General features: G+C 45.3%; 1 protein-coding gene across 1 annotated transcript in view; it reads left to right on the top strand.

Annotated features, from left to right (window-relative positions):
• LOC130404161 (Golgi-specific brefeldin A-resistance guanine nucleotide exchange factor 1-like) overlaps positions 1–22,258 on the top strand; it is a 78,807-nt gene that overhangs the window by 37,963 nt on the left and 18,586 nt on the right. Inside the window, 17 exon segments of the mRNA XM_056608795.1 lie at positions 4,759–4,877; positions 5,180–5,288; positions 7,099–7,159; positions 9,568–9,622; positions 10,961–11,093; positions 11,366–11,565; positions 11,974–12,142; positions 12,448–12,659; positions 14,081–14,179; positions 14,546–14,740; positions 15,272–15,467; positions 15,746–15,880; positions 16,370–16,458; positions 16,678–16,880; positions 17,102–17,225; positions 18,586–18,711; positions 22,137–22,219. Of these exon segments, the coding sequence (XP_056464770.1) occupies positions 4,759–4,877; positions 5,180–5,288; positions 7,099–7,159; positions 9,568–9,622; positions 10,961–11,093; positions 11,366–11,565; positions 11,974–12,142; positions 12,448–12,659; positions 14,081–14,179; positions 14,546–14,740; positions 15,272–15,467; positions 15,746–15,880; positions 16,370–16,458; positions 16,678–16,880; positions 17,102–17,225; positions 18,586–18,711; positions 22,137–22,219 (2,308 nt within the window).

Here is a 22,258-nt window from a genome sequence, read left to right as displayed (position 1 = left end):
TAGTGCAGTGAAGTCAGTTGGTAAACACTCTGCGTGAGCTCCAGCTGTTCGTGGGGTTCCCTCACGCAACTGGTAGCGGGGTTCCCTCATGTCAACAATGGATACGTCATGCGATTCCCCAAAAAATTCTGACATGCCAAACTTTTCGTCGTGGGGTTTTCGAACTTCGCAGACGAAAACATTGCAGATCGCAAGCATGTCACATTACAAGACCTCGTCTCGTTGCCGACCTTTCAAAACCGTGTACGACTTGCAAATATGTCTGCGACGAACGAATCGGTGCAAAATCGGGCTGAAATCGTGTAGTCTGAACCAGCCATTAGATGTCAGAATTTATGTCTGGCTATACAGTGAGCTTAACACTCCCTCAATCCTCCTTCCAAGGAAGTAGAAACTGTTTTGACTGGCAGATTTTTTAAAACTGACCTCATTTAAAGTGCAAAATTGTAACAGATATACAAAACAAAGCTATGTATATTCACCGTTATGCAACAATATCACAGAATCCCAAAAAAATAGCATCTACACTGACATGGAATAGTTGACAGTAGCCTAACCAAATCAAATGGAGCGAAAATGCTAACGAACTCTATACAGAGCTAATTTCACAACAATACAGACATAATATCGTATATTACTGCGTATTAACTTGGATACTTACAGATTATGCCATCTTTAAGGCTACAAATATAAGGGAGATGCAGGATTACTGAACTAAAATTAATATTCTGACTCGCAGCTGGAAGACAGCTAAAAGACGTCCTCACTGAGAGCTACTTCATGAAAAAACACTTAAATTGACTTAACCACACGAGTGCGCACAGAAATTGAGCATGTCCGTGACACTTCCCACCTGGCATCCTAAGATTCCACAACTACACTAATGTTCTGGACACAAGGAGGTTGACCTCTGAGATACCTTTCTTACAGCACGACTCTCGATGGGTGGGTGAAACATTGGGCTTGATGCTTTGTAAGGGCTCTCCAGAGTTATTCTGAGTCTGAGTCTCCGAGACATGGGTTGTATGAATTGTTACCTTTGAACTGACGGACTCGGGGTCAACTAGAGTGTACAGTGCTTCATCTTTGGAGACTGGTGTTTTGGGTTTACATAAGAAGGGTGGTCCAGACAGCCATGTAATACTAGCTAAGCAGGTATGGTTGCTGGTATAGACCTTGAACTAGGGCTGCACAATATATCTATTTTTTATCGCGATGACGATATTGGCGTCCCACGATGACACGTGGTGTTCTCGCGATATTTTCGCGATATTTTTTTTAAAGGTAAAAAAAATATATATATATATATTTAATTGTAATTTTAATTTTAAATTTTAAATAATGCATCCTCAAAAAAAAGAAAACGAAAAAAGAACCGAGCCCCGCCCATGCAGTAAGCGCTCTACCTCCGCTGCAAAGCAAACCAAGCGCTCCCTGTACACCTGTCTGCGACTGCGTGAGTCCGGCGCAAATCGTGAAAAAGGGGGGGGGGGGGGGGGGGGGGGCGTGGCCTGGCGGCAATTTGCCGCCAGTTTCAAGTCCATTTCTTCTATAATGAGTTCTACAACCTCAGCCGCCAACTATGCGGTACATAGCTACAGTCTTGGTATTGTGAGTGTGGAATATGGGGCAAGATGGCCTTACAGAGGACAAATACTACCTCACTTACGCCTGATTTCCATAGGGGACGTATGTGCTGTGGAACGGCTGCGAACTCTGCCCTGCGTCCATTTCCACTGGGTGCGTAACAGCAGTGTAGCGCTGCCTTGAGAGCCAGCCGTATTCACGCGAGATCACTCGATAATCCTATACCTAATGTACTCACCTTCCACTCACAAAACTACTGCAATTGAATGCCAGTCTTTGTCCTTTTCTGACATTGTCCCATAAATTATTTTATGTTACTCCACTTCGACAATCAATCTCTCGTCGTTCATGTTGCCGACCCTCTGAGACCCTTTGATTGATTGACTGCTGACCTGGTGCCACCGGTCATGTCGTAATGTTGATGTGAAGTTGTGATAAGCTACATGAGCTGAGTATTGTGTTTTATTTTGAACATTTACCGGATGCTCTAGGGCTTTTACTTTTTCACTTCCTGCCCAGCTCGATCTGCTCTGTTGCAATTTACGTGGTTCAGCAACGGCTCGAGTCAAAAATAGAAGTGCTACGGAATGATAGCGCTGCGGCACGGCTTGCCGCTCCTGGGACGCTGCTGAGACGTTCCGCAGCGCGCCCGGTAGGGGTGGGAATCTCTTGGCACCTCACGATTCGATTCAATTCCGATTCAGAATCGATTATTTTTCCCACCCCTAGCACCCGGTGGAAATGATCGCATTGATAGAGTGGCAGCGATCAGCAGCGGTGACCGCGGCGAAGCCATTCCGCAGGGCTTACGTCCCCGGTGGAAATCAGGATTTAGACCATCCCGATCTGTGAGCTTCAGATGGCCAACTGCGGCCTTTGCTCTGACTGAAGCCTCTGGGAATACAGAGTTCTGTGTATTAGGCTTGTGAGGTGGAGAAGGATGCATAGGTAGTAGGGATGGGCACGAGTAGTAAATTCCAAACTCGAGTGATCGAATGAATTCCTCGAGGATCAATCGAGTACTCGTTTAATCTAATCTATTTTTAGAATGCAACGCATCTGCAGCAGGAATAGGCCTAATGATGAACGGCAATATTACCAACCAAACATTTAATGCTTATCTAAATCAAAACAGTCAGAGTTATCAGAGTATTCATTATTTATTTTTGCAAACGTTCAAAACACATTTTCCTTACAAAAATAAATATGCGTCTCCCAATTGAAATCCCGTCGAACAAAGGCCTGTAACTGTTTAAAAAAAAACAAGGAAACAAGTAGCATAACCATTGCATATAATTTAAAGAAGCAAATAAAACGGTAGCAAATGAACTGAAAAAATACTCAGGGTTGTGATCTTCTCTACACAGCCGGGATTACAGCTGCGTCTTGCAGCGGTGAAAATAGCCGAAACACTTGGTTGCTGCGGGTCTGCTTTCCCAAACTCACCGTTGTGTTTCAGGAGCATATGTTGCAGCATAGTAATTGTAGTACTCTGTTAGCTCAATTTCGCTTGGCATATTTTACATTTGACCTTATGATCTCCTATTTCTGTAAAGTATATTCAATACTTCGCTGCGCTTTGCTTTAACCGCCATCGCTTAACTTTTTGAATTCTGGCTTTGTGCACACGGCACGCGCCAGTGGCGCCACACAGAAAATTTATACATTTGCTTGAGAAAACGAGTCTGTGTGTGTATATGCAAACTCAAGTTTGCCTGTCCACCAACCGAGTTCATTTGTAACGAGGAGTACTCGAGTAATTGATTCCTCACGCCCATCCCTAATAGGTAGGCAAGCCTGTAGCGAAGTTTGCCATCTTCTTCACTCTTCATGCTTGTCATCCGGGATAGATGTGTCCCAATCTGTGGTTTGAGAAGAGAGCTCCCTGAGAATCATCTTCCTTGAATATTCAGTGGGGCAAGTAACCCCAAGGGGTCAAACAGGCTGTTCACTGTTGAGAGCACGCTTACAGTTGACATGTTCCTGAAGGCTTACAGGAACATGGAACGTGAATGTATCTGACGTGATGTCCAAGCTCACTCTCAGGCTGCGCTGAACAGGAAGATCAGATCTCTGATATCTTTGGCTCAACAATCTGCAGGAAAGGTTTTGTTTTGTTTGAAGCTTGTGGAGCCTAAGAGATGGCCAACATTCCTCAGACCACGTGGGGAATGACTTTAGAGCGTCATCCACATAGAAATCTCTCTTTGAACTGTCTTGCGTCACTGCTAAAGTTTGTTTCTTATGTCTCTGGCTGCCCTCCAAAATCCAAACATGGATGGGGATCGGCAGTTTCCTAAGACATGGACTCTACGGTAGTCAACGCTTTCATTTTCAATGTTTGCGAAATGGTAGTGGGGCAACCCAGCTATTGCTGCTATCCTTGAAGAATTCTTAAATTATCTTAAGGAAGGTCGTGTCCATGATGGATGTTGCAAGCCGGTTGTCCTTTTAGTTTGGCAACTTTTCTTTTTGTTTCACACACAAAGACCTTTTGTGTGTGAAAAGGCATTGGGAAGAACAGCTGTACTTGTTTTTACAACAGAAATTCTCCTTCAATCTTACATGGTTCTCACATGGGCTCAGATGATTGGGGTGTCCTTTTTCCAAGATGCATTTCTTGATAGCACTCAGTGTAGTTGGATTGTGAGCACCGCAGAAGCAAACATCCTTTTCCTTTAACTCGAGCCTTAACTAAGGCTAAACTTGCACTAGATACTACTGTTGAGCAAGCGGAATTCCCTGATGCAGAGGCGATGGACCTAGTTTACATTCCCATTTCTGAAGCGGTGAAGTGTATTCACCCTTATGCAACAATATCAAAGAATAAACAAAAAAACTCAATAACAACGTGCATGGAATAGCTGGTGATGTTAGCCTAACTAAAACAAATAAAGTTCATTAAAGTCGCTAGCGAAAAAGCTGACCGCCTGGCAGACTCTATACAGAGTTTTTTGTTTAAAAAATTTTTTTGTTGTAAAACAACTCAAATTTAACCAACCACTAGAGGGCGCGCAGACATTACGGAGGTCTGTGACCGTTACAATAAACCGAGTATCCCGCAAGCCAATATGCAAGTTGTGTAACGATGTAATAAAGGGAGCAGAATTATCCCCAGGACTTTTTATTCATTGCTTTAACCACCTCGTTTTGTTCTGGTTATTTCGGCAGATGCCAACCATGAGGCGGCGGCCGAGGCGATCGAGAACATGGCGGACGCCGTCACGCACGCTAGGTTTGTGGGGACGGACCCCGCCAGCGATGAGGTTGTCCTCATGAAAATCCTGCAGGTACGTTTTTAAATTAAAGAAAAAAATCACATTTTAGAATTTGTTTTTTGCATGCTTTTATCCAAATCTGCCTGCTCGCAAAAAGTTAGCTTACATAAAGCTTATTTTCCTTCGTTTGTTCGTTAATTTAAACATTTTGTTTTCTGTACATTTCATCATTCCTAGTGTTTTTATTATTCTATTTTTTTTTTCCCATCCCCACTGAAGCTCCTGAGACACAAATCATTATTTTCAAATCCAACCTTGCATTGGAGTGAAAGGGATTCATCCAGTGTCTTACGGTTCTTTGTTCCTTGCTCCAGGTGTTGAGGACGTTGCTGCTGACACCTGTCGGAGCCCACCTGACCAACGAGTCTGTGTGTGAGATCATGCAGTCTTGCTTCCGAATCTGCTTCGAGATACGCCTTAGTGGTGAGTGGGGGTGAGGGCTGGGCGATATATCGATATTTGAAATATACCGATAATATTTCAAACGAGATATGGAACGAGACGCTATCGTCAACGTCGATATAGTTTATAACTGCAGCTTTGAACCGCGCCTGACGCCGGCCCGGACCCCCTTCCCCTCACGTCACTTTTTTAAATCCCCTACGGCGCGAAACATGGAGTCCGCCGGCAAACGCAGCGCCCAGGAGCTTGTATGGAAGCGGAAGGCAAATGGCTCCATAGTTTGGAAATGGTTTGGGTACAAGGTGTCTGACGGATTACAAAATCAGGTATTTTGTTTTTAAATCTGTCGCAACTAAAGGGTAGAGTACGACCAACCTCTTACATCACTTGCAGCAGCACAACAAGGTGCAATATGAGGAGTGCTCAAAAATGCGTGCAGTGACTCAAAATCTTAAGCTGTCTCGACGTAAATAATGTTTTATTCCGATAAAGGAAGTACAGCAATTGTCCCAAAATTATTGCGGACTCCCGGACACCCGCCAGAGCACAGCTCTGGCGGGTGTCCGGGAGTCCGCAATAATTGAATCGTGACATGGAGCGACAGCTCCGGCGGGTGTCGCTCCATGTCACGATTCAATTCTGTGCTTCAGATTGGTGAGGAAGTGGGAGAACCAGAGACGTCAGAGACCCCGAAGCAGTCGCTACGATTCATAATATTCCGGAGGCGCACACAGCTTTTGGCCGTGATATTATATATTATATTGTAATGTTCTCAAATACGAGGCGGAGGCAGTGTCTAATCTACGGTTTATTCAACCATCAAACTGTATTCAATTCCGAACGGTAGGAATAATAACAGTAAATCCAAACGGTAGGTAGGTATAGTATTAACGGTAACTCAACGGTTACCGGCACAGCAACGCAGGCAGGCTGGAAATGAAAGCACAGCAGCGTCACCGCTGTAGAATGATGAGTTGGAGCGCGGCAACGGCAACTATGTTATTGCGTCAACAAATATCAATATTTATCTTTTATCGACATTCTGCTTGAAGATATCGAGATATGACTTTTGGTCCATATCGCCCAGCCCTGGTGAGCATAGCTATTTTAATCTTAAATCCTTTGGCTTTTATTCCATTACTTGGTCATTTCTTAAACTAAAGCTACACTTGGTTTAAATTATCTTTGTTGGCGATTGTATTACAAAGGGAGTTCTCTAACACTATTTGTTTGTGTTCGTTCTCGTAACCTCTGGAACACAAGCCCAACACTAAGACATAGCCAGTGTTCTCACATCCCTCCAGACTTAACGGCTACTGGTTTATGAACACAGAGATTTTCTGGCCTGCCACTGTTGATGCAAGACCTTAATAAGACTCCCTGGTTCCAGCCTGACCAAACAAAACACTAGCAGAGCTGCTCTCCAGCTCTGTTCCTCTGCGTTGTTTGTATCCTCCACGCAATCTCCCTCACTGGGCTTTTTGGCACCTCCCCTCATCTGTTTTGCTCTCTTTCTCATCCTCCCTTTTCTCTCTCTCTGTTTCTCTCTCCTATTGTTTCTTCTTTCTTGCGCTCGTTCTCACACTCTCTTCTGGTTTTTATCTTTCTCTAACCCATTATCTCTGTCTCTCTCTGTCTCTCTCTGTCTCTCTGTCTCTCTGACCCTCTCTCTCTCTCTCTCTCTCTCTCTCTCTCTCTCTCTCTCTCTCTCTCTCTCTCTCTCTCTCTCTCTCTTTCTCTTTCTCTTTCTCTCTCTCTTTCTCTCTCTCTTTCTCTCTCTCTTTCTCTCTCTCTCTCTCTCTCTCTCTCTCTTCCCCCCCCCCTCCAACAGAGCTCCTGAGGAAATCTGCTGAGCACACACTGGTGGACATGGTGCAGCTTCTATTTTCCAGGTAAATGTGAGGAAGGGTATGCAGGGGGGGGATGAAGGGTTGTGGGATAATTGTTTATGTGTTTACATAGGTGATTCCCTTTGCTCGTCGTTGCTGCACTATAGTCAGAATGGTAAAGTAATGTTAAGTGTGCCTATAGGACTACGCTACCCAGAATCCAACTGAATCTAGCGTCTTGTTTGGCGAGGGCTTACGTTCCTAGACGATGACTTTAAAGCGGTTTATAAAAAATGCATGCTCATTTTGGGACTGTTTTGTTTGGAGAACCAATAAGCCTAATGAAACCACCACACACGGACAGCGACTCCACTCCCGAGTGGAAATTCACGGCCAACTTGGATTGTTGTTCTGCCAAAACGTTCAGCTCTGCTGCATTGACAAAAAACATTATACATCAAAGGAGAAATAATATAATCATTTTTTATTTATATAGGTTTTCTAGACACTCAAAAGACTCTTTACAATGTAAATATTATAAAAGAATTTAAAATAAACAAATAATAATGAATAGCTACATTAAATCAAAAATAATACTTTGCAACCGTTTGCTCAATTCACACCAAGTCACGCCATGGCAGGCTTTATTCCACCATGGAGGTGTTGTGGTCTTGGAGCTCCAGGGCAGACATTAAAGCTGTTTAGCCCTGTGGCTTCCCTCCTGCACAGTGAGGAGGGCCAGCCAGTTTGGTGATTAGCTTCCCTGTGATTTCCTGCTGGCATTTAGCTCCTTCTCCCTCACACGTCACTCCCCCAGATCGCGTGTGTGTCTGCGTGCATACATTTCTGCATTACCATGAATGCATATGCATTGGCTTGCCATGCATGCATAAATGAGTTTATTAAAAAGTATGCGTCAGTGTTCATGTAGTACGAGTGCGTGTATTAGCGAGTGAGTGAGTGTGAGCACGCCTCTATTATCCTTTGTGTAATAGTGAACATGCATTATTGCTCGTGTTTTAACGCATAAGCACAACTGCTTGCGTGGGCGTGTATTGGCGTGCTTGCAGTACCGCATGTGTGTTTGCGTGGCCGACGCCGTAACAGTGGCCGACGCCGTTTTTATGCGTGTCCCTGAAAGAGAGACACGCATAAACACACCGTTAGCATGGGCTGCCTCCCCTGCTGTTATTCATGCATGTTTATAGACATGACTACTGCGTGTCACCTTGTTAGCGTGTGTAGCCCTAGCCTGACATTATTGCTCAGGGCAGTAGTGTTGGAAATAAAAAAGCATGGCGGCCGCCATGGTCAACAGGAGGGCATCCCTGCCGGTGAGCAGTGGATGTATATTTAGTACAATTTTTTTACGATGTGCCTCTTCTAATACTCATTGGCACACAGGAATATCACAACCGCAATCATAACGCACACGCACCATCGCAAATGGACACTCAGTCACCCAACTCAATTACACACACACGCACACAATACCGGACACTCACACAAAGAGACACAGAGATTTCATTATGTTTGCATCTAACTAACCCTTGAAGCCCTCCCCTACCCTCTCCTCCACAACCCCTGGGTTGTAGAGGTGTGTGTGTGTGTGTGTGTGTGTGTGTGTGTGTGTGTGTGTGTGTGTGTGTGTGTGTGTGTGTGTGTGTGTGTGTGTGTGTGTGTGTGTGTGTGTGTGTGTGTGTGGTGGGGGAGAAAGGGTGGTGCCCCCATCTGTCTGTATATAATGAGCAGCAGCTCTGCTGAAGTCCTCAGAAGGCAGCTTAGATTGGCTGCTCAAAGTATTAGGCATGTTAATCTGTTGGACCCACAGATCATCCAATAATCAGGCTAGCAACACAACACTCTATTAACGCTGAGGTAATGTTGGAGGGTAGTGCGTTGGCATCATCGTGTGTGTGTGTGTGTGTGTGTGCGTGTGCGTACAACTGGCGTTGACAACTCATTTTCCAGCAAAGCCTAAGAGTCCACAGAAACCTAGTGGTGCTCTCTTTCTCTCTCACTCACTGCCTCTCAATTTCCAAAACACACTTACGCACACACACGCATGCACACACTCGTGTGCATGTTGTATGAGGACTCAAGAACCGGCTTGGGTCTCATCAGATCCCCAAGCCCAAGTTGTGTTAGCTTCTGATAGCCCCTGATAAGCTAGCTTGTGGGGAACTACACAAGTAAAAGAAATTGTGTTCATTATTCAAATATCTTAACATCTTGATTTTTTAACTCTTACGGTATTATCCAGGCAACCCCGTTACTGCTATGTATAGTTCTATACATTTTTGTTTCGAGGGATTTAAATCACTCATTTTATAAATTCCCATTTCAAACTAGTTAAAAGCACGATTGCTTTTTGGGTTATTATTCACATATATATTATATTATGTTTCTCAACAGGCTTTATGACTGCAGTATTTCTGATTTGACCATTCAATGTTTCTTCTCTTCTTCAGACTCCCTCAGTTCAAAGAGGAGGCCAAGAGCTTCATCGGAGCCAACGTGAAGATGGTAACGGGTGTTAGATGTTGAACCAAGACCTGCTCTCTCGCATCTCCTCCTCCACCGCCTCCTCCACTTTCCTCCTCCTTACTGCCTTCATCTTTTTTAGTTACCTTAAGCCTACCCCATGTTTGTCTCCATGACCCTAAACATAGCAAATGTAAAGTAACAAGAAGGTTTTTTTCCCTACTTCCCGTCTTTTTAATCGGTGATTTGACTGAAATGAAAGTATTTACAGACTGAATTTGGAAAAGTTAAAATATCAATTAATTGTTTTGGATTTGTTGATAAAAAAGGGTTTGACATTCCGTAATAATAAACACTTATCCATTTTTAAACAAAGAAGGTAAAATCTTCTACAGTATTATTTATCCACCATCTCACCCCTGAGGGAGGTCGCATGCCCCCTTCCCCCCCATTGGTGAATGCCCATGACTGTGTGTGCGCTTTGTGACAGTGCGTGTGTGTGTGCATGTGTTTCTGTGTGCGTGTTTGGATGAGTGTGCTGACTGACGGGACATATCTTCATCACTAATCGCGGGCGCCTGCCCCCTGCCTCCCCCCTCCTCCTCCTCTCTCCCCCTCGAGGCTTACAATATCTTATGGAAAAACAAAAGAGTGCAGGTAAGGAAGATGGCCCACCAAGAAGATGCCCCGCCCTCCTCTTCCTCTTCCCTTTCCCCCCTCTTCCTCATCCCCCTCTGTAACTCTCTCTTCTTCTCATTTTGTTTTTGACTCATTCTCGTCCCGACTAATCCTTTTCTCCTCCCCGTTGCTCTTTGCCCTCGAGGTCAGAGGGAAAAGAGTTAGTGGAACTCTGAGGAGCCTCCCTCTAGAGTTGTTTGTGTTCCCTTGTGTGATCCGAGGGGGAGTCCGTGTTGTCGATTGCTCTGCCACCTCCTCTACCCACCCCGCTCCCGAATGCTTTTTAATTATCTTTTTTTGCATTGAATTGGAATGCAGATGGGTTTTGTGGTTGCGTACATTTTTCTTTTGTTCATTGTATAATACCTCAACTTTTTGTTTTTGTGCTGTTGCTATCCAATGCATGCTGTATTAAATGATGCATTAAGTCGATAGAATTGATAGTTCGCAACCTTTGCGGAATACCGAGTCGTACTTTCTAAATACGAAGGAACCGGGACGTACTCGGGGACGTTGTATGAACCATTCAAATCCTCCTCGGACTGGAGGAGGTTTTACTGTGTCATTGAATGGTGACGTGACAACACATCTTAGTAAACGAACGTGGACGTGCAACAGTGGTTCCAGCCACTGTTGAACCACGTTACCCCAGTGGGTGTGTCTGTTGACCCCCCCCCCCCCTGCTCTGGGTCCTCCCCTCAGGTGAGGATGCGTGCGGGAGTGATGAGCGAGTCCTCCAAGTGGAAGAAGCAGAAGCCTTCGCCCAGACCGCCGCGACACACTGGGAGGGGGTCCCCTAGCCAGTCAGCCCACCTCAGCAACAACAAACTCTCTGGTCAGACACGCACACATGCACCTGCATACACTACATGCACACACACAATACACACAAGTGTGTGAGACATTTTAAGACTGCAATCTTTTTTTTGATCTTTTTTTATGGAAATGTTTGAATATCTAAACAAGCTAGTTGACTTGAATTATATGGATGACTTTGTAATGAATTGTAATTAAAATCAACTTATTCTATCAGCCTGAGATTTTTCCAGCTGTCCTGATGAAGAATCAGCAGCCTAACTCACTCCTCCCCCTCCTCTACCTGAGCAGGTGGGGTCCCCTTTATGGAGCCAGGCTCCGGCCTCTCAACCTCGGACAGCGCGGGCTCCTCAGTCTCCAGCCCGTCCACTGCAGACAGTGGGCTGGACCCTGGCTCCAAGGCCACCTCGAGGGAAGACCTTAGCGACCTGGAGCAGAGCAGCTCGGCTGCCACCACCCCCGGCACCGAGACCCCCCGGCTGGATGCAGCGGTACGATGACTGGGAGGGTGTTTGGCTACACAGGATACTCATCCTCCGTAGCTCAACTGAGAATTACATCCTGGAACTAACCAACCATAAGACAAATAATTAAACCAATATTTATTCAGACGCTCCATAGTACCAGGGATGAAAACAAAAAATGGGCGTCCAGTTGAGGTTAGATTCCCAAGTTTTGCTGTGTTAAAGGGCACCTATTTCATCACCTGGGTGCGATGTTGATCTGTCCATCATACATCTAGGTGGCCACTTCCACTTGTGATGTCACCCTTGGGGTCGTTTTTTCAGCAGCTAATCATATGAGACCTGTTGGTTAAATCGGGGCCTTTTAAACCGAATTCTTTGACGTTGAGTAGTAATCTGATCGCGGCTTGCTCTCCGCTCCCCTCTCGGTTCCAGTCGGACGGAAGGAGGTCTGAGCGCGGTCAGTCCACCTCCGTGGAGTCCATCCCGGAGGTGCTGGAGGATAAGGACTCTCTGACGGAGAACTCGGACAGTGCCTCCGTCCACGACATGGACTACGTCAACCCTAGAGGAGTCCGCTTCACCCAGTCCACACAGCGAGACGGTGGGTCCTGTTGCCCATTCATTCCCCTCATTCACCCAATCCTCTATTGACACTGTCTCTCATTTACCCTGTCACTCATTCAACTAGTCAATTATTGACTTATCAACCCAGATAAGTTAACGCCTCACCCAGCGATCTAGACCTGCAGTCCCGTCATCCATTCATTCATTCACCCCCTCACCCCACTCAGTCCCCCCCTTTCGAACACACAGAGAGATGGTGCAGTGACCTTAATCGGATGCTCACTATTCATCTATTCATCCATTCACTTATTCGTCAAGTTCCTTCTTCTTCAACGCCGGCAGGTGCTTCGCTCATCCCCTACGGGCTGCCCTGCCTGCGTGAGCTCTTCCGCTTCCTCATCTCGCTGACCAACCCCCACGACCGCCACAACACGGACGCCATGATTCACATGGGCCTGCAGCTGCTCACCGTTGCCCTGGAGTCCGCCCACATCGCCCCCTACCAGTCCCTGCTGGGCCTGGTCAAGGATGAGCTCTGCAGACACCTCTTCCAGGTTAGTCCGTCACGCCAGGCGTCTCCATATGATGGTCCAAGTGAAAATCCAGTCCAAATGCATTGAATCTCATTTGGTGTATATTAGGGGTGTAACGGTACACTGGAGTTACGGTTCGGTTCAGACATCAGTGGTTCATACGAGTTCGGTACAATGAAGGGAAAAGAAAAAACAAAAATTCAGAAGGCAATTCTTTTTTTATTGTGCATGTCTCAGGTTGTACCACCTAGTGTCTTACAGTATCTCCCCTGAGCTAGCTGCAACAGCCTGAACTGTGTAATCTAAGATGTAAACAATAATTACCCCACATCATCTTCAGACTCCATCCATAACTTGTAAACAAAATAAGACAATCAGTTATAAAACTGAAAATGCAGCATGTCTTATTTATGAAAGTGCAGACTGCACAGAATTACAGCCACTACGAGCCAGTCCCCAAATGAGCTTACCAAAAACGTGCCGTTTTTTTAGAGGCGGGTCAAGGTGGAGGGTGGGGGTGTGGCCCTGAGCAGCTTGCGGCCACGGTACCAAGCGCTCGTGTTTACAGTGGATGTATCGCAATGGCGAGGCGCACACAGCTTTTGACCGTGTTCTGTAACTTATCCTAAAACACTCTGGCTGCTCCAGCGGGAGTCCTGGAGCTCTATGTCTAAATAATATCTTATTATATATGTATATCTTTATCATATAATATATATTATCAAGGCCAAAAGCTGTGTTTGCTTCCAGATGATATTATGAATCTCAAACGACTGCGTCGGGTTCTCCGACGTCTCTGGTTCTTCCACTTCCACATCAATCTGAAGTAGACTGAACCGCGACATGGAGGAGAAAGGGATTGTTGCCCGCAATTATTGACCGCGATTGTTTCCTGCCGTAGCCCCGCAGTGGGCAGCGCCGAGGCGGTGGTGCCTCGGAAGCGGGCAGCGGGGCTCCGGCGGGAGACGATCGTGGGCAACAATCCCTTTCTCCTCCATGTCGCGGTTCAATGTACTTCAGGGAGTCAAAGCCAAAGTTCCTTTCCCCCGATTCCTTCTCAAACATGGCTGAGATAACCCCCACTACGAGTCTCATTGTGGAAATACCAGAGACGTCAGAGAACCCGGCGTGTTATGCGCCATAACACGCTCGGCTACCTAGGTGCCAATCAGGGCTGCAGTTTAGTTGTCCTTGAAGAACTCGCGTATCTAACATTAGTTCTTCATTACATTAATTAATTCGCACGCCAGTTTTATTTAATTGTATACGTGTATTTTCCATGTATATCCATGCACCGAAACGTGACGTCCGTACCGATTCGGTTCAATACGAATACATGTATCGCTACACTCCTAGTGTATATATATATTTTTTATGGTATTTTTGTGTGCGTTTTTGTATGTGTATTTCGTTATCGTCAATAATCCATATTTTTGTTGCAGTTGCTAAATGTGGAGCGGATGAATCTGTACACCGCCTCTATTCGCTGCTGTTTCCTTCTCTTCGAGAGCATGAGATGTCATCTCAAGTTCCAGCTCGAGGTAACTCGGTCGTTTGAGCTGCATTTCGAGTTAGAACGTTCTTTATATTTGTGAATTCTTGAATTGAGTTCTTGTTCAATGTCCTTCAAGTGATATTAAAGCATTGATACTTGTGATGGCAGTAAAGGGTTGATTTTTTTTTTTAATGGCTTGCTAACTGCTAATATGCACCCGACATGCTGGTTCAAATAGGTCCTTCTCTATGCACACAATAAATAAACAATCAAATGAAAATTTATATTGGAATGTCATGTTTGATGTTCCTGTAGGGTAGCTCTTGAAATGGCTTGTTAGTGGCTAAAAAACATCCCACCTGGTAGTAAAATCAGGCTCCCTTTAAACCTCCTCCTCCTCTTCCTCCTCCAGATGTACTTGAAGAAGCTAATGGACATCATCACGTCAGAGAATGTGAAGATGCCCTACGAGATGAAGGAGATGGCCCTGGAGGCGCTGGTGCAGCTGTGGAGGATCCCCAGCTTTGTCACCGAGGTCTACATCAACTACGACTGTGACTTCTACTGCTCCAACCTGTTTGAAGACCTCACCAAGCTGCTCTCCAAGGTAGGCAGAGGTCCATCCCTGTTGTTAGATCAATGACCACAGCCCTTTCTGGACCTGAGACAGGATACTATATGGGGATTCTTGGGTTGTTGTCATGTATGTATTTTCTCGGTTGAAAGCTTTATTAAAAGGAATCCATTTGCAATCGGCTCACTGGCTAAACCCAATATTACACTAACCATGACTCCAGTAAGCCAGGTTGGATTCAAACTTGCTTTTCTAGGCCTCAAGTGATGTAAAATAGGACCAAACGACCCATCGTAGTCCATTTATTGTACGTTTACAATTCGGTACATTTTGTCAAAAAAGTTATTATTTTTATTTATTTTTTTGTGTATGGTTTGTGCTATGTTTTTAGTTATTATACATTTTTTTGTAAAAATGTGTGGTTTTGTTTTGAATATTTTAACATTGCTTATGTCAGTGAAGACTCGACTATCCATCATGCATTCATCACACACAGAGATCAGTAAAACCTCATCAATGTGTTGAGATGTCACCATTGTAGTATATTCTCTTCTATTCCTACAGAATGCATTCCCAGTGTCTGGACAGCTGTACACCACCCACCTGCTCTCCCTAGAGGCTCTGCTGACCGTGATTGACAGCACAGAGGCCCACTGCCAGGCCAAGGTTCTTAACAGCGCTGCTGAGCAGGACCAATCAACAGACACAGTCCTGGCAGAGGGGCAGAGCTCCTCCAATGAAAATACAGAGACAACAACAGGTATGCCTTTGCTCAACACATTCATTTTACAGATTATATATTTTTGTTACCTTTTTATGATTTCTTTACCTTATTTTATCTTTTCTTGCGACAGCCGACACACCTTGACAAATTGGCAAACAGTTCAGTCAATTAAACAAATTCAGATCAAATAAATCCACAATGTTAAAGTGCTGTAATTTTACAAGAGCAAAGTTCTGTCAATGAGGAAGGAGTTATTTGTATGTGTCATCATTGTTTTTATCCACTTATGTATCTATGCATGTTTTTCTGACCAGACCCTAGCGGCGTCGATGGTGGAGGTCAGAGCACTCCAGAAGCTGAGATCACGCTGGTGTGTCCTCCGACCAGCGGCCACCTGATGGCTGAGAAGATGAGACTGGGCCGGCAGGACCTTGAAGAGACCGACACTGGTCAGTCTAGGGTCTGATACAGGAGTAGAACTCCACCACACAAATACACCATAAAGCCCAGGGTTAAATAATACACCCAGAGGAAACTAGATGTAATCATTGGATGTAGTCAACTTATGTTTTATTTTGATGAAGTTTTAGGTTGAAGTCATTGGATTAGGCCATTGGATATCCTCATTTGGTGTACTCTCTTTAATGTTGTAGTTGGATTTTCTTATTTAATGTAGTCATTTAATGTGGATGTTGAATGTAGGCAATTCACAGAAGCTTTTATCCACACAGACTTGCAATACATTTGTAGATACGTGCTACAAATGTCCATTCATTCTAAGGAGCTGTTAATTGTAGGAGCCTCTTTCTAAAGGACACCAACAGATACACTGTTTAAATCGGGGATCGAACTGAGCACCTTTCAGCTCAGTGTCAAACACCACAAGCATTGACACTATCCTGCAAATGACAATAGCATGGCTTCTCTCTTTATTCCAGCTGAGAAGAAGAGCCTGAAGAAACCTCAGCGCTTCACCTCGTATTCACCAGAATCCCAGGAGCTGATGGACATCAAAGCCAAGAAGAAGGTGAATGACGCATGCTCAAAGCAATGCTTGACTCAACCCTGTTTTCTTGAAAAGCATCCCAGAAATGTTGGACCATCGACATCATTGGTCATGGATTTGCATACTCCGTATCAAAGAGATGACGTCAAGGGTCCAACTTTTCAGGGACTCTTACAATAGTGGGTCAAGCTTGAAACACTTTTTAAACCCTTTAAACCTCAACATGTCATCTGCTTCCAGCTCCTGATCACGGGCACGGAGCAGTTCAACCAGAAGCCCAAGAAGGGCATCCAGTTCCTGCAGGAGAAAGGTCTGCTCAGCAGCCCAATGGACAACAACCAGGTGGCCCAGTGGCTCCGCGAAAACCCCCGCCTGGACAAGAAGATGATCGGAGAGATCGTAAGCGACCGCAAGCACATGGAGCTCCTCGATAGCTTCGTCAAGTAAGTACGCTGAGACTAAGCTAATGAGAATGCTAATGTAAGGCTAATGCTAGGGTAATGATATTCTAGGCTGATGCTAGGCTAATGTCAGGATAATGCTAGGGTAATGCAAAGGTAATTCTATTCTAGCCTGATGTTAAGCAAATTTAAGGCTAATAATAGGCATTAGAGTCACAGCTAGTACATGACAGACAAACTAAGGACTTCCCCCTGTTCTGCAGCACGTTCACCTTCGAGGGCCTGCGCATTGATGAGGCGCTGCGGCTGTACCTGGAGGCCTTCAGGCTGCCCGGAGAGGCCCCTGTCATTCAGAGACTCCTGGAGACCTTCACTGACAACTGGCATGTAAGGAGAATGTCTAGTGACCGCACTTTAGCATAGACACACGCGTCTCAAAATAAACCCTGTGTTATGTATTGTTCAATGGTTCGTTACCTTGGATCGCCAGGTTACCTAAGGAGAGTTATTAAAGGTATGCAGTATCACAATATAAGATAGAATTTTCAAATTAATAATGATTTAAATTTGTATTTATATTGCAGCTCAGGTTCGTCACAGTACAATGTTACAATACAATAAGACAACCCTCCAAATGAGATGCATTTCATAAATGCACATATGCCTATACTTTATAACACATCACATTACATAAAATGTTATTTCGACATGTAAAACTCAGAACATTTCACCGCATTGATGAAATGTTACTAAAAGACGCACCATGAGCATTCTGCTCAACTAATCCCGAGCCCACAGACACAACAAACACACACACACAGACATACACACGCACACACCACCGGTCACCCAGCAGGGGATGACTGGCCGCCATCGTCCCTATCATCACCTCAATAAATAAACCAGCCTTCTAAGGATGGGATGTGAGGAGAAGGGAAGGAGGGGTAACAGTGTGACATAACCACACACACGTAGGGATGAGATGATGGTAGAATAAAGGAGGACTACATTTAGAATACGGCGGATTCTGAAAATAGCAAGGGGACTCATGTGACCTGGAAACTATGAGATGGTCTTTTCATAGTCCATAAACACACAGACACACACACACACACACGCGCATAAACAAACACACACGCACGCACATGTTCGCATAAACAAACACTCAGACATTCACACAGAGGGACACAGAGAGACGCATACACACGCGCACCCCTACGCAAACACCTATCACGTACACACACCGAACCTAAACGCACACACACTACAGTCCTTGGGTGAGTTCATTGGGCTATTTAGAGCAGTGACAGATGGGTAAATGAGTTTTCCGCCCGGTGTGGTGACAGTCTATTCATCGTGGTGAAACGCCATGTGTTGGTAACGGTGAGCATGGCGTGGAACATGTCTTCTGATTCCATTTCACTCATTGGGGAGGGGTCATGTGATTTTTAGGACATTCTAGAGCATCAATGTGGTTGTCCTGTTTTCTTAATGTATCCCAACACATGCAATATTTGACTTATTTGTCATATTGTGTCTGATCAATAAAGGGTTAGAAAAAAAAATAAAACGGGCCCACCTTGTCTCTACCATTGTCAACCATATTTTCCAGTACAATCTAAACAAATAAACTATATTAGTATAACATTACGTTCAAATAAATCCATTCTGGTTTGGTGTCAATGAAAGAACAGTAGAGCCTGGATGTAACATATCATTCCATGTCATGTTTGTCGGTCGGTCACAGAAAGTCAACGGGTCTCCGTTCATGACCAATGACGCCGGGTTCGCGCTGGCCTACGCCGTCATCATGCTGAACACGGACCAGCACAACAACAACGTGCGCAAGCAGAACATCCCCATGACACCAGAGGTGAGTGGCGGGCAAATACACACACACACACACACACACACACACACACACACACACACACACACACACACACACACACACACACACACACCTGTAGACATCTGGTCTATTGGGAACACTTGTAGACACATCGACATGCCTTGAAACACAGACAGACAGACACAACCTCTCCTCTGTCCTTGCAATGGCGCTTATTTGTTATTCCCGTGTAACGACTTCTCTGTCCTAGACACATGTGGTTAATCTATTCTTACAAACACAGCTTAATTAAAAACAAACTCATTCGTTAATTACACAATCGCAAAAAGTTGAAACATGGGAAAACAAAAAACTGAGAGGGAAAGCAAGTGAGGGACATCGAGAAGAGGATGAAAGCGTGAGAGAGGGCGAGATAGAGATGGAGGGCGAGAGAGAGTGGGTGAAAGAGGAAGAGAGAGGGGGTGAGCAACAGGACCAGAGAAAAGTACCAGGCAGAAGAGATAGAGGGGAAAGAGAGAGAGAGGGAGGGAGAGGAACAAGAAGAGAGAGAGAGAGGGAGGGAGGGAGAGAGAGAGAGAGAGAGGCGCGGGACCACAGTACCATTTGTCAGTGTCTGTAGTGACATTCTACTATGTGTGCCAACACTACCACCCCACCCCCACTCTGGGCCTGTCCTCCGCTTTGATGCCGTCTCTCAAAGCCCCCGGCCACAACAGCTGGGGCCAGAGGTGGTCTGGTGATCTCACCAGCATGCTCATGTGAACAAGAGGGTGGGGGGCTGTTAATGGCCTCTGTGGCGTTATCTATCTCTCTGTCTGTCTCTGTCTGACTCTCTCCCATGACATGTATGCATATGATGTGTGTGTGTGTATGTATTTATGTATTTATATTTATATATATAGGCCTATTTCCTTAGGATCTTTATTTTATGTAGTACCGGTAGTTGTTTTTTTCCATTGCAAAAAACTTTAATTAACTTTAAAAAAAAAATGTAACCTTAATTTTTAATCAACATTTTTTATTTGAATAGAGATAGAATGGAAAAGCAATCGAAAAACAATAATGCCAATACATAGATGTTTTTTATTGTATTACGATTTGTCCCATTTTATTATACAGTAAGCAACATGAAGTGCTTGGCTTCCAGCGCCATTTGGAAACATAAACAAAATAGTAGCACCTCCATTGTGAGTAGCACCAGCATTACACCGACTGCTGCGAAGTCACGCAACAGGGCCTTGTTGCATATCACAGCCTGGAGGCTGCAGGGAGAAGTAGTAGTACTAGTAATTGAATTATTGTTCCTAGTCCAGCCGACAGTCATGTTCGCCTAAGACGCGGTTGTACATCATGCCCTCTCCATTCTTTATATTTGCCCGACCTTGTGCCAGTTTCCCGACCAGGGGTCTTGAAAGGATTTTGTTTGTTTTGAGCCACAGCTTAGGGTGAGTGTTTTAGACGCACCTTACTCCAGAGCACACAGCGCCTTACCTTGTGACGCGCACGGTGTACAACCACGTGTCAACGCACCCTGATTTGTGTCTACATATTAAGACAGTTAGTTATGACTCTACAATAACTGAGTCATGTTTTGTTTGGTTCCAGTGAGTACCGATCCATGTACCATGGACCCTAAAATCAACGTTTCAATACGAATAGACTCAAGGTTTCACCCCTGATTGTACATAAAAAGGTATTATTCAAATAAGTAGAATTTGTTGGGAGGCACACCTGAGACAATGCCATTGAGTCTGCAAAACTATTATATAAATAACAAATGTATAACACAAAAATATTTGACAAGACTGGGTGTCGTCTTCACTCGTCACTCTCTCTAGCTCCCGGCTGTTTTGATTGTCCTCGCGTCTTATTGGCTGTCTCTTTTCCTCAGTTTTTTGAGTGACAGATGCTGAAGACTAAACATGAGTCCCTTAAGACAGGCCTTAGAAGACATTGTGGGTGGCCCACTGTCACTGAAAGTCTCTCTCTCTCTCTCTCTCTCTCTTGCCCTCTCTCTTGCTCTCTCAAATAGAACCACACATTGCCACCTCTCACACACAAAGCACGTTTGACACATGGTGTATTTAACATACATGTGCACATTGACACTTAAAAGCGGGTCATGCACACAACAAACAATCTCTCACCCGCGCCGACTGCCCTGTTCTGTTTGAACTATTCCCGGCCCATTCCCGGGGGCTTAATAGTAATTTGGACAAGTGGGATCAGGGAATTCCAGACCCGATGGACAACAGAGAGTGTAACCCCGGGCCGAGGCCCAGATCCAGCCCCAATAAAAGCGGCGCCATGCTCTTTACGGGCCTGGCGTCTCGCCATGCGAAGTAGCGACCGCGCCATTTGTTAGCGCGGCCGCAGGTCGCCGTATTAGCCGAGGTATGCGCCGCGCAGTTTTACGAACGTTCAACCCTAAACCCTTAGATTTTATTTTCATAATGTAGTTTGATCAGAGCCCAGGCATGAGGAGGGTTTGATGGATGGTGGGTCGGTGTGATACGCTGTCTGTGTAAATTTAGATGGGAGAGGGAGGGGGGGAGAGAGGGAGAGGGAGAGGGAGAGAGAGAGAGAGAGAGAGAGAGAGAGAGAGAGAGAGAGAGACGGTCAGACAGACGGACAGGGAGAGAGGGAGACAAAGTGGGAGAACGGGAGACAGAAGGGGAGAGGGAGACAGAGGGGAGACCAGCATGAGCGATGTGTTTGCGTTCCATCTCAGGAGGAGTGTTTGGCAGCCTGTATGTCCAGCTGCTGCCGCGCTGCCACAGCTATTGTTACCATCGGCTGCTCCACGAGCCTCTGTGCCACACTCTGTCTGTGTGTGTGTGTGTGTGTCTGTGTGTGTGTGTGTGTGTGTGTGTGTGTGTGTGTGTGTTCATTAACGTGCTCGTATGTTAGCGATACCATGCGTGCACTGCCCCCACCACCACCGCCGCCCCCCCATCTCTTCCTTGATCCCCCTTTCCTTGTGTTTGTGCCCCCCCCCCCCCCCTCCCCCCAGAGTATCAAGAAGAGCCTTGATGCTGTCACTCATCGCCCTCCAGTTATGTTTATTTACGGGGAGGGGATGGTGGGGTGTCCCTGTCTCCTGCCCATGTTGTTTTTTCCCCTCTGAAACCACAGCTAAAGCGGATCAGGTGACCACACGAGACAGTGGGGTTTGGGGTGGTGGTGTTGTTTAGTGTATGAGGTCTCTGGATGAGGGCCCATTGATTTTATTTAATATTACTGCCATATTATTATTATTTATGTTTTTGGTTTAAATGGTTCAACTCTGCTATCCAAAGATGGGGTCTTCCCTGAACCGCACCCTCTCAATCTCTTAAGGCTAGGGGAGAAGTTCATTTTTGTCATGATATGATCAATGCAAATGTTACTAATTACATCATTAATTATCACCCCCGTCACCATTCATCTTTTCTTCTGATCTGCAGCAATTCAAGAAGAATCTGAAGGGCGTGAACGGGAACAAGGACTTTAACCAGGTCATGCTTGAGGACATCTACAACGCCATCAAGTAAGCCCACAGTGAACCCCCAAAGCTCAATCAAAAAAG

This window comes from Gadus chalcogrammus, chromosome 15 (genome assembly GCF_026213295.1).
Source record: "Gadus chalcogrammus isolate NIFS_2021 chromosome 15, NIFS_Gcha_1.0, whole genome shotgun sequence".
Lineage (NCBI taxonomy): Eukaryota > Metazoa > Chordata > Actinopteri > Gadiformes > Gadidae > Gadus > Gadus chalcogrammus.
This window is presented reverse-complemented; position numbering and strand designations above follow the sequence as displayed.